The sequence below is a fragment of the Salmo salar genome, chromosome 21, assembly GCF_965601325.2.
Source record: "Salmo salar chromosome 21, fSalSal1, whole genome shotgun sequence".
In the NCBI taxonomy this organism is placed as follows: domain Eukaryota; kingdom Metazoa; phylum Chordata; class Actinopteri; order Salmoniformes; family Salmonidae; genus Salmo; species Salmo salar.
In genome coordinates, this window is record NC_138311.1 from 41,656,635 (window position 1) to 41,673,434 (window position 16,800).

The following is a 16,800-nucleotide window of genomic DNA, read 5'->3' on the forward strand; positions in this document are numbered from 1 at the left end:
AATATGCATATTCTCGTTTCTGGGCAAGAGTAGTAACCGGTTTAAATCGGGTACGTTTTTTCATCCGGCCATGAAAATACTGCCCCCTATCCACATCAGGTTTTAAGGGCTTGTAAGTAAGCATTTCACGGTAAAGCCTACACCTCTTGTATTCGGCGCATGTGACAAATACAATTTGATTTGATTGATTTGACACATTCAATAACGCCTTGCACACAGTAGCCTTGCTTGCATTTAGCTGATCTGGGGTGTAATCATTAGTCTAAACAGTTGCAAAACGTTTACTAAACAACTGTTTCTATTGGACAAATTCAGGTAGGTCCCTCCCCGTTTCGTTCCGTTTGCTTCCGTTTAAGAAACCTTTTACAACAGAATCGGCGCAATGAATACACCCCTAATCACCCGCACACTCAGTTCATTTTCATAGCAGCGACATACAGCATCAGCACTTTGCTCGTTGTATAATTCCTTCTCGCACCTACGCGCTCTCCTCCTCTCACCTTTTCCTTTTGCTTATAAACTTTAGTGCACAACACAACAGCTGTCTGTGACCAGGCGCAAAAACCTATCCAAGCCAAACCCTCACACCATAAACATTTACCTCTACACAGCCTATATCATTGTGACCATATTAACATTGTCAATAAACTAGAACTAATGCGTTAGTAAACGTACAATCCTGTGTTCAATGTACAGCAAGGAGTTTAGTAATTACACCGGAGGGCCACGGTGGCAATAAATGAATTCAACCGAAAGCTTACCATGACTTGGAAGAGTTGCGTTGTTGGATGGCCTCAGCCAGCTAGTTAACATAAATAGCATTATGTTTGAGTCAGGTTGTTGAGTAGGCTAAATTAGCTGCATTAGCTAAGTAAGTGAAAGGTAAACTATAAAGAAGATATCGCTAGCTCTCTCTCTCTCTCCTTCTGCTGCTTTGCCTTAACTTTTGTACAAAACTGTTCAACTATTGTCTTTCTCTCTCTTTGAGTCAACTGCTCACCATATTTTATGCACTGCGGTGCTAGCTAGCTTATGCTTATGATTTCAGAACTAGATTCATTCTCTGGGTGGACAACATGTCAATTGATGCTGCAAGAGCTCTGATAGGTTGGAGGACGTCCTCTGGAAGTTGTCATAAGTACTGTGTAAGTCTATTGAAGGGGGGTGAGAACCATGAACCTCCTAGATTTTGTATTGAATTCTATGTACCCAGAGGAGGACAGAAACTAGCTGTCTTTGGCTACACCATGGTGCTACCTTACAGAGTGCTGTTTAGGCTACTGTAGACCTTCATTGCAAAACAGTGTGTTTTAATCAATTATTTAGTGACGTGAATATATGTAGTATAGTTTTATCTAAAAAAGGATAACTTTTTTAATGTTTCACTTTTATGAAATTCACTGAGAAGGATGGTTCTCTACTTCCTCCTCTGAAGAGCCTCCACTGACACACACACACACACACACACACACACACACACACACACACACACCACACACACACACACACACACACACACACACACACACACACACACACACACACACACACACACTGGGGACATTGGCCAGCACTAACTAACACAATTTGCCTCTTGCATTGGAACAGAAACATCCCTCTGTGCCCTGAGAATAACTAAATGTAGTCAATCTCATGAAAAGACCCAGACAGGCTGCACAGCAGGGTTTTTGCCTGTGGTTTTTTCCCTATCCAATACCCACTGTTAAACCACCATTGACTTAGCTGGAATGACATTATGAGTGATCTTTGATACCTGGAGGAACGCGGAGGCCGGTATTTGTTCTCATGGAGACCCTGTTCTCACGGTTTCACTAGACTAGTGTCATTTCACACTAGTTATATCTAATGCACTCTGTGAACTGTTGATGTAAAAAGGCCTTTATAAGTCACATTTTATTGATTCATTGATTTAACCCTGACTCCCTGTCCTCTGCTTTATACAATGTGATTTTTGATTGATTTACTGATTGATTCATTGATTAATGACCCCTCCGCCCCTCTCTGTCCTCCCCTCAGCCACCCTGTACACCTCCTGTATCGTATTGGGCATCTTCATCAACAGTAGTGTGCCCATCTTCTTTGAGCTCTTGATCGAGACTGTGTACCCCGTGCCCGAGGGCATCACCTGCGGGGTGGTCACCTTCCTCGGTAACCTGGTCACCGGCTGCCTCCTCTTCTTCCTCACCTTCTACACCACAGGTAAGACTGACAGGTCGATCACAGGTACAACATAAGATAGAGAGAGAATTAAGTGAGAGGAGACAGCCCTAGAGCAGCGGGTCAGATTCCAACCCAGATGAAGAGGTCCGATGTGCCATCCATCTCCACTGAGGATCATTTAAAGAAATAGATACAATAATTAGCTTTTGAGACCTTTTAAGTTATAACATGTATTTTGATTACAATTAAAAACACTGTTGTATCTCTCCCAGACTGGCATTCATTGTCTGAATCTTGCGGAACTTCATATGAAATATGTAAGCACAGCATATAACAGAAAGGACAGAATATCTCTTCCTGGTTGGAACAGAAGCAGGTCGGGATCCTGTAGTGGAGCCAAACCATCATACCTCCTCTCTGTGTGTTCATCCCAAATGGCACCCTATTTCCAATGGGCCCTGGTCAAAAGTAGTGCACTATGGAGGGAATAGGGTGCCATTTGGGAAGAAACCTCTGTTTCCCTCCCCTTTTAGCTGAGCTCCTTTCTGTTTGCAGAGCTCCTCTGACTGATTAACCTTCACAGTAAGGTCAGACGCATCACAAAGCCAATCAGGTGGAATGATGAATAATGCTTAGAGAAACTTGACAGCATTCCCCTCTCAAACACTCTGGAGTAAATAGATAGAATGTACTGTATACATATTTATACAAACTGCATTACTATTCATGAGATTCACACACACACACACACACGCATGCACACAAACACATACTCACACAAACACACACACACTGGCAAGTCCCCCTGGTGGTAAGCTGTATGAACTGACAGATACAGCTGTTGCCTGACAACTACATTCTGTCTTGATCTACTAACTGGCTGGTCCCTCCGAGTACAGGTGGTGGATAGTCAGTCCTTAATTAGGGTGGCCACCTTGGACCAGAGGCTCTTTCTCCACTAACAAAGCTGACACCCAGACAGTGCATGTTCACCTATTTGACTGAGTGTTCCTGTTCCACCCAGCAACAAGCAGAAAGGGATTCAGGAGATTGGACAGGTCAGGCAGCAGAAGCAGAAGCCAGGTGCTGATGAATAAACATCAGTTTAGGGACCTTTAGACTGTGATTCTAATCACTAGCGATATGTGTAAAGTTTCCTTAGACTGGCGCGAGCTAGTGATTAATCATGAATTACCCATCAGTATAGATACATGCTTCCCAAATTGTACACTATTCTCTTCATAGTGCAATACTTTTGACCAGGGACCATAGGGCTCTGGTCAAAGGTAGTGCACTATATTAGGGAATAGGGTGCAGTTTAAGACGCAGACACAGTGTCATGTGGACAGCCAGGTGGCGTCAGATAGAAATGTCTGTAGTGTAGGATCAGGAAACTGATACAGGCCTCATAAAGTATACATTTTCCCCCTTCTAGTCGGTGGTGGTGAATGATAGCCTGCTGGATGTGTACAGATGGGTCTGTTTGTGTACTGGAGACTGAAGCCCATGTGGTCAGAACTGAGAAGGGAACAGTGTTGGCAGCTTCCTCTCTCCCTCTGACACCCAGGAAGATTCAACTGAGATTAGAGAGCTTTGGCACAGCTTTAGCTTTTCAAATCTGACCTTGTTGCGGTCACAGACAGTGTGTTTTGTTACCCATTGGTCTCGCTCGCTCGCTCTCTCTCTCTCTCTCTCTTCTGTTCTGTTCTGAGTGATGGTCAGAGGCTATACCCAGCTGAGACTGGTCTGAGATCTGTAATTATGGCCCCAGACATCTTGAGTAGCACACTACTCTTGTGTGTTTTCCTGTGTGGACTGCACACTCCTAATGAATGCCAGCAGCTCAGCCCTTTATGAATAGAGCAGTTGGTGTTCCTCAGGGCTGAGTGTTAGGACCAATTCATATGATATTTACATGTCTCTAGGAATGTAGAGCCCATTGGTTTAGATACTAGTTGAGATACTAATAACTACAGCTAAATCCAGCTAGTTCCTGTTGATCAATCATTGGGGATGAACTGAGGAGAATATTCCACCACCACTAACAGTATGATGGAGCTCCAATATTTTCTCTCCTAACTGTAATTCATCCTTCATTCATTTCAGCCTATAATCATAATTGATGTGACAGATATGTTGGTGTGGAATTAAAGCTGAAGAATTCCATATAAATCTTAGCCTTTTCAAAATCCTCCCCACTCCCTCCTATATTTAAAATTGGCAACCTCAGCCTCAAAGATGTTCATTTATGTTTTGGCTACGTTTTTTAAAAGAAGTTACACATTTGTAAATGTATTAAATGTCTATTTTAATATCACCATAGTGGGTCCCAACAGTCTTCTATCCAGCAGAGTATTTTGTCCAAAATGGCACCCTATTCCCTATGTAGTGCACTACTTTTGACCAGAGCCACTATATAGGAAATAGTGTACCATTTGGGAAGCATCTGAGCCTAATCCCCAAGGTCACTTAACCACTGAGGCTGTCTGAAAACATGAATGGAGACAATACTGGCTACATGAATACATACTGCTACAGTTGTTGGTACTTTAGATTTCATCTGCTCGTTGTTTATGTGATTTAGCTATGGAGTGGTGGGTGGAATAGAAAGCAGGGAGCCGTATTGTTGAGCGTAGCATCAAAGACTCCATCTATTTGGAGGAGTTAGGGGTTGTGTGGGGAAGGCGGCAATATCAGTTGCGTTTGTTGTCAAGACTTCAACATGGGAAACAGAAATAATTCACAGAGCTGAAATAATTGCCACTCTTCTGTTTTCATCAGAAACTTTTTTGTTGTAAACTTTGCCAAATTTGTCTGAAGTACAAAACTATGTGATTAATAATATGTTCTTTGGTGACATACAGTTGAAGTCGGAAGTTTACATACACCTTAGCCAAATACATTAAAACTCAGTTTTACACAATTCCTGACATTTAATCCTAGTAACAATTCCCTACCCTAGGTCAGTTAGGATCACCACTTTATTTTAAGAATGTGAAATGTCAGAATAATAGTAGAGAATGATTTATTTCAGCTTTTATTTATTTCGGCACATTCCCAGTGGGTCAGAAGTTTACATACACTCAATTAGTTTTTGGTAGCATTGCCATTAAATTGTTTAACTTGGGTCAAACGTTTCAGATAGCCTTCCACAGGCTTCCCACAATAAGTTGGGTGAATTTTGGCCCATTCCTCCTGACAGAGCTAGTGTAACTGAGTCCGGTTTATAGGCCTCCTTGCTTGCACACGCTTTTTCAGTTCTGCCCACAAATTTTCTATAGGATTGAGGTCAGGGTTTTGTGATGGCCACTCCAATACCTTGACTTTGTTGTCCTTAAGCCATTTTGTCACAACTTTGGAAGTATGCTTGGGGTCATTGTCCATTTGGAAGACCCATTTGCGACCAAGCTTTAACTTCCTGATTGATGTCTTGAGATGTTGCTTCAATATATCCACATAATTTGCCTTCCTCATGAAGCCATCTATTTTGTGAAGTGCACCAGTCCCTCCTGCACCAAAGCACCCCCAAAACATGATGCTGCCAACCCCGTGCTTCACGGTTGGGATGGTGTTCTTCGGCTTGCAAGCATCCCCCTTTTTCCTCCAAACATAACGATGGTCATTATGGCCAAACAGTTCTATTTTTGTTTCATCAGACCAGAGGACATTTCTCCAAAAAGTAGGATCTTTGTCCCCATGTGCAGTTGCAAACCATAGTCTGGCTTTTTTATGGTGGTTTTGGAGCAGTGGCTTCTTCCTTGCTGAGCGGCCTTTCAGGTTGTCGATATAGGACTCATTTTACTGTGTATATAGATACTTTTGTACCTGTTTCCTCCAGCATCTTCACAAGGTCCTTTGCCGTTGTTCTGGGATTGATTTGCACTTTTCGCACCAAAGTACGTTCATCTCTAGGAGACAGAACGCGTCTCCTTCCTGAGCGGTATGACAGCTGCGTGATCCCATGGTGTTTATACTTGCGTACTATTGTTTGTACAGATGAACCTGGTACCTTCAGGTGTTTGGAAATTGCTCCCAAGGATGAACCATACTTGTGGAGGTCTACCATTTTTTTTCTGAGGTCTTGGCTGATTTCTTTTGATTTTCCCATGATGTCAAGCAAAGAGGCACTGAGTTTGAAGATAGGCCTTGAAATACATCCACAGGTACACCTCCAATTGACTCAAATGATGTCAATTAGCCTATCAGAACTTTCTAAAGCTATGACAACATTTTCTGGAATTTCCCAAGCTGTTTAAAGGCACAGTCAACTTAGTGTATGTAAACGTCTGACCCACTGGAATTGTGATACAGTGATTTATAAGTGAAATAATCTGTTTGTAAACAATTGTTGGAACAATTATTTGTCATGCACAAAGTAGATGTCCTAACCGACTTGCCAAAACTATAGTTTGTTAACAAGAAATTTGTGGAGTGGTTGAAAAACGAGTTTTAATGACTCCAACCTAAGTGTATGTAAACTTCCGACGTCAACTGTATCTGGAATCTGTAACCTTTTGTGAATGTTTTGGAGGCGTCGGAGACCATTGCTCCGTGTAGAGCCATGTTGATCCATAACAATTATTTTATTTTGCAGTTGCTCTTTTATTTCTGGGATGTTTTTGAATGATTGTGGTGGGAACAGTTGATACTATAATCAAACACCTATTTGAAATACACAGTCATATTAAATGACTAAACGGTCTCAATGTCTTCCCACCTAGTCTGAATATTCTGACAGTAATAGAAAGTAATTATTCTCATCTTGTTTCATTGAACTTTTAATGATTTCATTTCGATTAGTTAAGTCATATTTATATCGGACAAATGTCAGCCAGCTTCATTCCCCTTTCCCCTAAAAAAAAGAACCGCTGAGGAAAGTGAGAATGGGAGGAATAAATCAGTCTGAAACGTGACGGCCATTTTAAACGCACCACCTTCATTGGCCACAATTAGGAATAATTGCGGCAGCAATAAGTGACTTCTGCTCGCGACTAAGCCTCTGTGCGTGTGTGTGTTTGCGTGCGCAAGTCTGTGGCGGCCATGAAATTTAGCCAGCTATTGTCATGCAAATACATGCTTGTCTCACGATAATTGACTGTTAACATGAACACGTTTAGCATCTCCAGGCCTCCACGCATAGAAGATGCATACAAGCTGCTGATGTGTGCCTTTGGAACATCTTCATTTAAAAAAGTTAAATAAATCCTTTAAATATACACCATCACAATAAATACATTTAATATACACCGTCACAATAAATACATTTAATATACACCATCACAATAAATACATTATTTGTTTTAGGTTGGTCTAAAGAAGAAAAATGGATTTCAGAAGAACAGAATATGTGTTGTTTTCTGGCTATGTGCCATTCCATAGGCTGTAGGCATGTTCATTTAGCAGACAACATAAGCTTATAAGTCCCGTGCCATTATTTTATATGATTTTATAGTAAGAAGAATATAATTGAACTTAGTTGAATACGATAGAAAGGATATTTTTCCCATTCCGGAGCGAGTGCACATGCATATGAAGTGGCTATGTTGAGCGTAAAAGTGATCATTTGAAACAGGTCCTATACACTAGATTTAGAGTTATTTGGAGACTTGGGTTGTGAATGATACAAACCTTAGAATGTCTTAGAAATCAAAACATACAGTAAGTTTGGACACACCTACTCATTCAAGGGTTTTTCTTAATTTTTTACTATTTTCTACATTGTAGAATAAATGGGAAGACATCAAAACTTGGAAATAACACACATGGAATCATGTAGTAACCAAAAAAGTGTTCAACAAATCAAAATATATTTCAAATTTGAGATTCTTCAATGTAGCCACCCTTTGCCTTGATGACAGCTTTGCACACTCTTGGCATTCTCTAAATAAAGAAAGAAAGAAAAACCCTGGAATGAGTAGGTGTGTCCAAACTTTTGACTGGTGCTGTACATGGGCTGTACTAGGGGCTATTGATTTGAGAAAGTCACACAAAAAAACTTGCACTCCTTACCTCAGACTACACACGCTGATCTCTCATCAAGCCATAATATTTTCACCCATCAGACTATTCTCAATTGAATTTGTCATTACTAATAATTATCGAATAAGCAGAAATAGGGGCAGGAACATGTCATCCGTATGCACTGGAATAGCGAATTGAGGCCATTTCCCCACAGTTTGTTTTTCAATCATGCCAGGTAGGCTACTCCTGTTTCATAGTGGAGCTTGTGCTTAATATGAGCAGCTGAGAAATAAATATAGTAGCAGCTGGGATCCTCTTTTTAGTGACAACCATCAAAACTCTGCTTTCACACAGGATTGCATAAAGAAATGTCTGAGCTTATAACGATACGTATTTCACTACATGCATCAACCACTGTTTTAGGAGCATGCAGCCTCTCGCTGCGTGACAGGTGATATTCTGCCCACCCAACCTCTGTATGCCATGGGCTCTCCAACCCTGTTCCTGCAGCTACCCAATGCTTCATTTGAGAAATCTGTTGTGGAATGTCAATCGTAACATGTTTTCACAACAAAACATATTTAATTAAACTGTTGACAGCCCCTCTCTCTGCACGCTCAAGAAAGGAATGAAGGAGAGAGAGGAGGAGCTGGCAATGCATTGTGGTGAGATATTCTGTAGCTAAAGGTAATGTGTCAGCCTATTCATGAAATATATCAAAATCCCTGTTACTAGGCTATTCAAAATCTAATACAGTGGGCCTCCTGAGTGGCTCTGCGGTCTAAGGCACTGCATCACAGTGCTAGAGGCGTCACTAAAGACCCGGGTTCGATCCCAGGCTGTGTCGCAGCCGGCCGCGACCAGGAGACCCATGAGGCATTGCACAATTGGCCCAGCGTCGTCCAGGTTAGGGGAGGGTTTGGCCGGCCAGGATGTCCTTGTCCCATTGCTCTCTAGCAACTCCTTGCGGCGGGTCGGGCGCATGCACGCTGACTTCGGTTGGCAGCTGTACGGTGTTTCCTCTGACACATTGGTGTGGCTGGCTTCCGGGTTAAGCGAGCAGTGTGTCAAGAAGAAGTGCGGCTTGGCGGGGTCGTGTTTCAGAGGACTCTTGATCTTCACCTCTCCTGAGTCTGTACGGGAGTTGCAGTGATGGGACAAGACTAACTACCAATTGGATATCACGAAAAAGGGATAAAAAAGAAATACTATACAAATTCACTATAAGCCTTCCTGCCCAATCAATGAACCAACAGCATCGTCTAGGCCTATACGTTCTTTCCCAGACTAATGGATAAAGTTTGGAGTGTAACATAAGGTAACCAGTCCATCCAGTATGCATAATAATACAGTCCACACTCAAAGGCCATTACTAATTTAATTTGGAGCATAGACTATACCAACTATGTACCAAAGACATTTTGAATCAGTTATTTTTAGTAATATTTATTTTGCCATGCGTAATATGCGGTAGACTACTAGGCTATAACGGCACAATCTTTATTTTAATTCCATTATTTTTTTCGGGCTTGGGCTCATAAATGTGCCTTTTCTACTCAATTCGTCAGGAGCTGGGACTCCACAAGGTGTCGAAAGAGTTCCACAGGGATGCTGGCCCATGTTGACTCCAATGCTTCCCATAGTTGTGTCAATAAGCTCTAATATGCATATGTGGTTTTGAAAGAATCATCACCTTAGAAAGCACTGTCCATTTAGTGTAATGTTTGAAACAACACCCACAATGACCATGTTTTCCACTCAGTTTCAACCTGTTTTCATTCTTCAAATTGATAGATGACAGTGAGGTGAGTTTTAAAAGCATGATACAGTTTTGATGATGTGTTTGTGATTTTCGATTGCATTTGCATCGATGTCGGAGTGGTTAGAGGGGCAATGGAACCCTGGCTACCAGGCCATTAGGACCTGATGGAGGGACAATGGACCCCTGGCTACCAGGCCATTAGGACCTGATGGAGGGACAATGGACCCCTGGCTACCAGGCCATTAGGACCTGATGGAGGGACAATGGACCCCTGGCTACCAGGCCATTAGGACCTGATGGAGGGACAATGGACCCCTGGCTACCAGGCCATTAGGACCTGATGGAGGGACAATAGAGCCCTGAGTACCAGGCCATTAGCGACCAGACTGTCATTAGCGAGTTGGGTTCTACCAACACATGTCCAGAATGCATAAAAGGATATTAAAGTGGCTCAACAGTCATGGAATGTTACTGTGGTCGTGACTCATGACAGCCGGTGTGGCAGTAATACGTTCACCACAACGTGCATAGGGTGAGGTGTCAGAGCTAAATAGCCGTCTGTGTCTGGCCTTGACGCGCTCCCCCCAGGCCCCCGTGTCCCTGCTTTGTGTGCCAGCCTGTGGGTGTCTGCAGCTGTTTATGTTATTCCACTCCCTCCCGCTGGTGAGGGCTATTTCACAGCTTTTAGACCCTCACTTCTGAAATCGACAGACACAAACAGAAGGAGTAGAGAACACCTTCCTAATATTGAGTTGCAACCCCCCACCCCTTTTGCCCTCAGAATGACCTCAATTCGTCAGGAGCTGGGACTCTACAAGGTGTCGAAAGAGTTCCACAGGGATGCTGGCCCATGTTGACTCCAATGCTTCCCATAGTTGTGTCAAACTGGCTGGATGCCCTTTGGGTGGTGGACCATTCTTGATACACACTGGAAACTGTTGAGCGTGAAAAACCCAGCAGTTCTTGACACAATCAAACTGGTGCGCCTGGCACATACTACCATACTCCGTTCAAAATCGTTTGTCTTGCCCATTCACCCTCTGAATAGCACACATACACAATCCATGTCTCAAGGCTTACGCATCCTTCTTTAACCTGCTCCACCCCTTCATCTACACTGATTTGAAGTAGATTTAACAGGTGACATCAATAAGGAATCAGACTGACCAGGTGAATCCAGGTGAAAGCTATGTCATGGAAAGAGCAGGTGTTCCTAGTGTTTTGTACACTCCATGTAGAGCCAGAGGAAGAAGTGAAAACATCATTTAAATGGTCCTTTTTAACTGAGCACTGAGCTACTGGAGCTATGATAGCCTGGGAGGAATTGCATCGTCGTCTCAGAGGCTTGTTATTACTGTTCAGAAAGGGAAATTATCTCCACTCCTATTCCCCTTTCATTTGCTGTTCAAGCAACTCCAAATAGTTTTGCTTTCTCTCTTACTTTCCACACACTGCAGCCCTGCTACTCCTCACTGATGATGTCACTGGGACCATTGGCTGCTCTCCGGCCGGTTAGCCACTTCTTTACCACCAAATACCTGACTGGATTACCTGAGAGATTTGGTTGGTTGGTGGGCATACATAGACACATTAGCATTCATTCAGACTCCACACCAATTCACACATCTCTCCTCCCAACATCTCTCTTCCCTCTCTGTCTTCATCTAAATGGATGAGTCTGGGGCAGGCAGGCTGTGGAGACAGAGCTGTCAGATAAACACAACTCCCTTAACTTCCTACACCACCAGGCAACAGGTTACTGAGCTAACCTGATTAATGATTGTGCTACTTCAGGATGAAACATCTTCCACCTCATCACTTCTCTTAGCTCTCTCTGTCTACTGAGCTCTGGACCCACAGATGTTCTCTCTCTCTCTGTCCACTGAGCTCTGGACCCACAGATGTTCTCTCTCCCTCTGTCCACTGAGCTCTGGACCCACAGATGTTCTCTCTCTCTGTCCACTGAGCTCTGGACCCACAGATGTTCTCTCTCTCTCTGTCCACTGAGCTCTGGACCCACAGATGTTCTCTCTCTCTCTGTCCACTGAGCTCTGGACCCACAGATGTTCTCTCTCTCTCTGTCCACTGAGCTCTGGACCCACAGATGTTCTCTCTCCCTCTGTCCACTGAGCTCTGGACCCACAGATGTTCTCTCTCTCTGTCCACTGAGCTCTGGACCCACAGATGTTCTCTCTCTCTCTGTCCACTGAGCTCTGGACCCACAGATGTTCTCTCTCTCTGTGTCCACTGAGCTCTGGACCCACAGATGTTCTCTCTCTCTGTGTCCACTGAGCTCTGGACCCACAGATGTTCTCTCTCTCTGTGTCCACTGAGTTCTGGACCCACAGATGCTCTCTCTCTCTCTCTCTCTACTGAGCTCTGGACCCACAGATGTTCTCTCTCTCTTTGCTTTAGGAAGAGGCTCCAATGTTATTTTTCCCGGTAGTGGAGACACAATAAATGAAATAATAAGCAAGAAAAAGTGTTCTTCCCCTTATCCCAAGGAGGAGCCTCCTCCTCTCTAACTCAGCCCTATGTCCCCTCCCCCTCTGGTGCTCTGAATGTTCTCTGGGTACCCCTGTAGGTGTAGGCAGCCACCATATGTGAAAGAATAAGCCAGAAAATGACAGCTTTGTTTATCCTGTGTGTGATGCACCCATGTCTCCTTCACCTTATCCTGGTGGAGTGCTGGATCCTTCCTGGCTGACTCACTCAGAGATTTGGTGGAGGGCCAAATCATAGAATTTACCCAAACAGGCCAAACAGCTGACCTAGCCTGATTCTCACTTTTTACCCTTTGATTGAGCCTCTCACTTCAGGGGCAATTGATCAACTGCATTATTGGACCGGCCTTCTGAAATTGAAATGCTCTGCAGGGGGAGTTAAGATGCATGCTCTGCTTAGTCGGGGCGGCAGGTAACCTAGTGGTTAGAGCGTTGGGCCAGTAATTGAAAGGTTGCTGGATCGAATCCCCGAGCTGACAAGGTAAAAACCTGTCGTTCTGCCCCTGAACTATGCAGTTAACCCACTGTTCCCCAGTAGGCCATCATTGTAAATAAGAATTTGTTCTTAACTGACTTGCCTAGTTAAATAAAGGTTTGATAAAAATAAACATTTAGTCCCCAGGGGTCAGTGTGTTTTGATCTAATTTCTCTATATTTAGTATTGCTGGTTCCTGCTGGTCCTTTATCAGGGCTATCTAGCTGCTGGAGGCCTTTCATCTTCTCCCTTATCAGGCCGTGTGGTTCCCCTCTTAGTGATGGGGATGCTGGGCACCCCAATCCCTCTCTTTCTCTCTCACCCACACCTCTACATCATGTTAGAGGGAATGCCTAGTATTGTGCAGCTAACTATATCTGAGCGGGAGACCTATCGATTGTTTTCCTGGGGCAGTAACAGGAAGTAATGTGCGAGTCAAGATATATGCACTCTCCACCTGGCCTTCCATAACCTCTTCATTACAGGTCTGCTGAGGGCCACCTGAGCTTGAACAGGAAAACAGGGGGGGGGAAAGAAACTCTTTGAGGTTCAAGTTTAGGTCAATGCTGAAGAGGAAAATGTGCTATTACTTACATAACTTACATTATTTAGTTCAGCTAATTCCTAAATCATTCACACTCTAGGTTATATTGTGTGATTAGGGCTTGTTCTGAGGTAATGGGCATAAATAACTTCATCACATTATACTATTGTGTGTCATTGGTTTCTGGCATCGGTTTATACACAGTAACGAAGTCAATACTTGAACTAAGTGATTGGTTGTTCTTGACATCTGTTATAAAGTCCATTTTGATGTTGATGAACAATAGTGTACCGATGATGACTTGCCAGCAGTGTGTAGAGAGATACAGATGAGTGACCTTCAACAAAGATTTACCAACAAATAATGTTCCTTTTCCCCCTCTTCTCTTCTCCCCGTCTCCTCAGAGTTGTCGTGGCTGAACTGGTGTCTGACGGGCTCCTGTGCCTTCAGCCTGGTCCTCATCCTCTTCTTCAGGGAATCTTACGACCGCCTCTACCTCGACGTCTTTGTCTCAGTCTGACAGACAACACACAAAAAAACTGAACCAAGAGGGAAACAAAGACTGGAACAGTGCTAAAAAACATTGCACAAAGAAGAGAAGAAGAAATAAGCGATATAGGAAGTCCAACCTAGCGCTCTTTTTTTTACCCTTTATTAATTTTAACTAACTGTAGTTGTAAATGTGTTATATAACGGAGGTCGTTGAGGCATTGTGATTTTCATGTAGCCAATGAGAAGAGCTGAAGAGCCAAGGGCCTCAGACAGTTAGTCCTTAATGTTAACTGTAAGGGACTGTTTGGCCTGCTGGCCTGGTCCTCAGATGCAGCATCGTCTTTTTCATAGTGTGAAGTTCAAATTACAGTTGAACCGTTGTTTTTTTTACCCGGTCATGGCATGATGAGGGACTGTTGTTGTTTACAGAAGTAATGTCTAAAGAGGCACTCTGTGGCAGGTGACCTGGCTGTTCTCTGGTTTTAATCAGGAAGGAGAGGCCTGATTGGCTGAGGAGCTCTAGCAGCCAATCAACAGGCCCCACCATGCCCGTCTATTCTAACAAGGGACCGCATAGAGTTTTAGTGTCACTCATAATTGCTGGTTATGAATGGCAGGGGGGAAACTGTCAAACTGAGCTGTTCTGCAAATGACCTGTGTACCTGTCGTTTAATAGTGACATATGATCTCCCTTTTTTAAACCCCACCCTCTCTCTAAAGGAATATTATGCAAGACTGATAATGACAAACCCTTCCTCCCCTCCTGCATTTCTATATTTTTTAAATCTCCCTATTGAATTGATTGGTCCCTGCCAGTGTCGTGGGCCGTGATTGAATGAGCCCCATTGAGTGTCTCTCTCGGCATGATAAGTCGGAACTCTCTGTATTTCAAGGCTCTGCTGTGCAGGTCTCATGGTATAATGAGACGATCCGTTTTCATTAGCAGTTGATAATGAGGAAGTAGGAAGTAGCAGTTTCCCCATTGTGACCTTTCAGCTTTGTTAAAGAAACTGACTACAGGAGTCAGCCATTTTGTTTCCGAGTTGGTTATTATGCAGACATTTTAGAAGTTGTTCTCAAATATTATTTTCTTAGTTTGTTATAATATGTGGGAGATTTTTTCAAATTTCAACTAGGCAATGCATTTTATTTTAATATATATTCCTCAGTAGACATGTCTGTTATTATTCCAGATATTTATTTATTGAGGGATCAGAACACTAACACACTTGATAACAGTAACAGAGACAAATACAGAGACTCTATAATGAAATATGGGAATACTGCTTTCTGTTGCCCAGCTGAGACGTGGCTGATTCTGTATGGAAATGTGGTAATGGAGCCACATAACATAACCAGGAAGCTGGCCTACATGTAATGCACAACGTTCACCAGCAGGGAGCGCTGTGCTGAGGACACTGACAAAATAGGGAGTGGTTCTGTTAGCAGCTCTTTCCCTGGCATGCATGGAGTTGGTGGTGATGCTTCCCACCAAAGACAAAACAGACGCTTAACAGACGCTCAGAAAACTGACATCCAACAGAAAAGACAGGAATAACACGGAACAAACTCGGCACAGAGTGTGGAGTGACAGGTCTAGCACACCCCCTGACCTTGTCACCTAATCACTCATCCGCAAGGTGCAACTGGGAACTGACAACCTATGTACAAGGGGTTGTCAGTTCCCAGTCACTCAGCTGTACGGCACTGTCTGTGGAAAAAGTTCTGTTTTCTTCGGGGTATAATGTATGTCCTAAAAAGCTTGCCTTTCCTTTACTCCTTGTTTTACACTCTGTGTAGAGAAGGGTTATTTTTCTTGTTACCATAGTGATAGAACACTTTGTTTTATCTCTATGCTCTTTACCTTCAATACCTTGTGACATGTTGCCTTAATTACCTGTGATCTGTGCATTCTGTCCCCACCCACACTGTGTCGATGATGTAGTTTGTATGTGTACAGTAGTGAAACACGTTTACATTACACTGCTAATCATGAGTTCCTGGGTTGGGGGTATAGATGTTCTTATCCTTGTTCTGTGAAACCAAAAACTAATGTATGTGAGATTTTAAGCACCTTATTAAAAATACATTTTGAAAAAATATATCCACTCGTCTCCTCCCCTTCATTTTCAGTTTCACAACTAACTGTAGACCTGGATGTTTTGAAAGTAAAAAAACAAAAAAAAACTACAGGATAATATTTCTCAATACTGTAGTTATGGAGGAACATACATGCTATGTTATTCGGTTGTTCTGGCAGGGCTGTAACATTCTCACACATATCCCTGTATCTACTGTGTGTAAAGCACAGTCCAGTGCTCTGAGGACATTTCACTTTTCCTACCAGGAAATGTTAGCTCCCATTTCCAGTTAATGAAACAAATCAACATACATTACCTCAGTGTTGTAAAGTCCATAAAGACCCCTATACCCCCTAGAACAGTGTTTCCCATGTCCAGTACCTCAGTAAATGTTTTTGTTGTGGCCCGGACAAGCACTAGTCTCATGGTTTGGATAAGCATTTGTTTGGGTGTGCCTTAGCCTGGATCCGAACACGGCATACACAACGTTCATGACCCAGGGGATGAACTGGAATGTAATAGTACTCCAGCATTCGTCCAAAAACCAAAACGTTCACCGGTCGGGGATAGAGAGTTTGGGAAACCCTGCTCTGTCAGTCATATGCACAAGTATTTCGCTTTCAGGGTAGTTGGATTGCAGTTCATTGCAACAGTGCAGAGAGCAAGACTAGTCTTCTACTGTAGTGTAGTGTAGTTGGCTCAGAAGCAGTGCACTTAAGGGCTCTATTCAATCCGCATTGCAGAAGTTCATTTACATTTAAAGACGATGTTCCCTGCTTTAGCGGAGACTGCATTCACGG

General features: G+C 43.2%; 1 protein-coding gene across 1 annotated transcript in view; it reads left to right on the forward strand.

Annotated features, from left to right (window-relative positions):
• slc49a4 (solute carrier family 49 member 4) overlaps positions 1 to 16,021 on the forward strand; it is a 72,505-nt gene extending 56,484 nt beyond the window's left edge. The window contains exons 8-9 of the mRNA XM_014165388.3: positions 2,038 to 2,220; positions 13,832 to 16,021. Coding sequence (XP_014020863.1) covers positions 2,038 to 2,220; positions 13,832 to 13,947 — 299 coding nt within the window. The 3' untranslated portion in view covers positions 13,948 to 16,021. The remainder of the gene's footprint in view (positions 1 to 2,037; positions 2,221 to 13,831) is intronic.
• Positions 16,022 to 16,800: the final 779 nt, after the last annotated feature.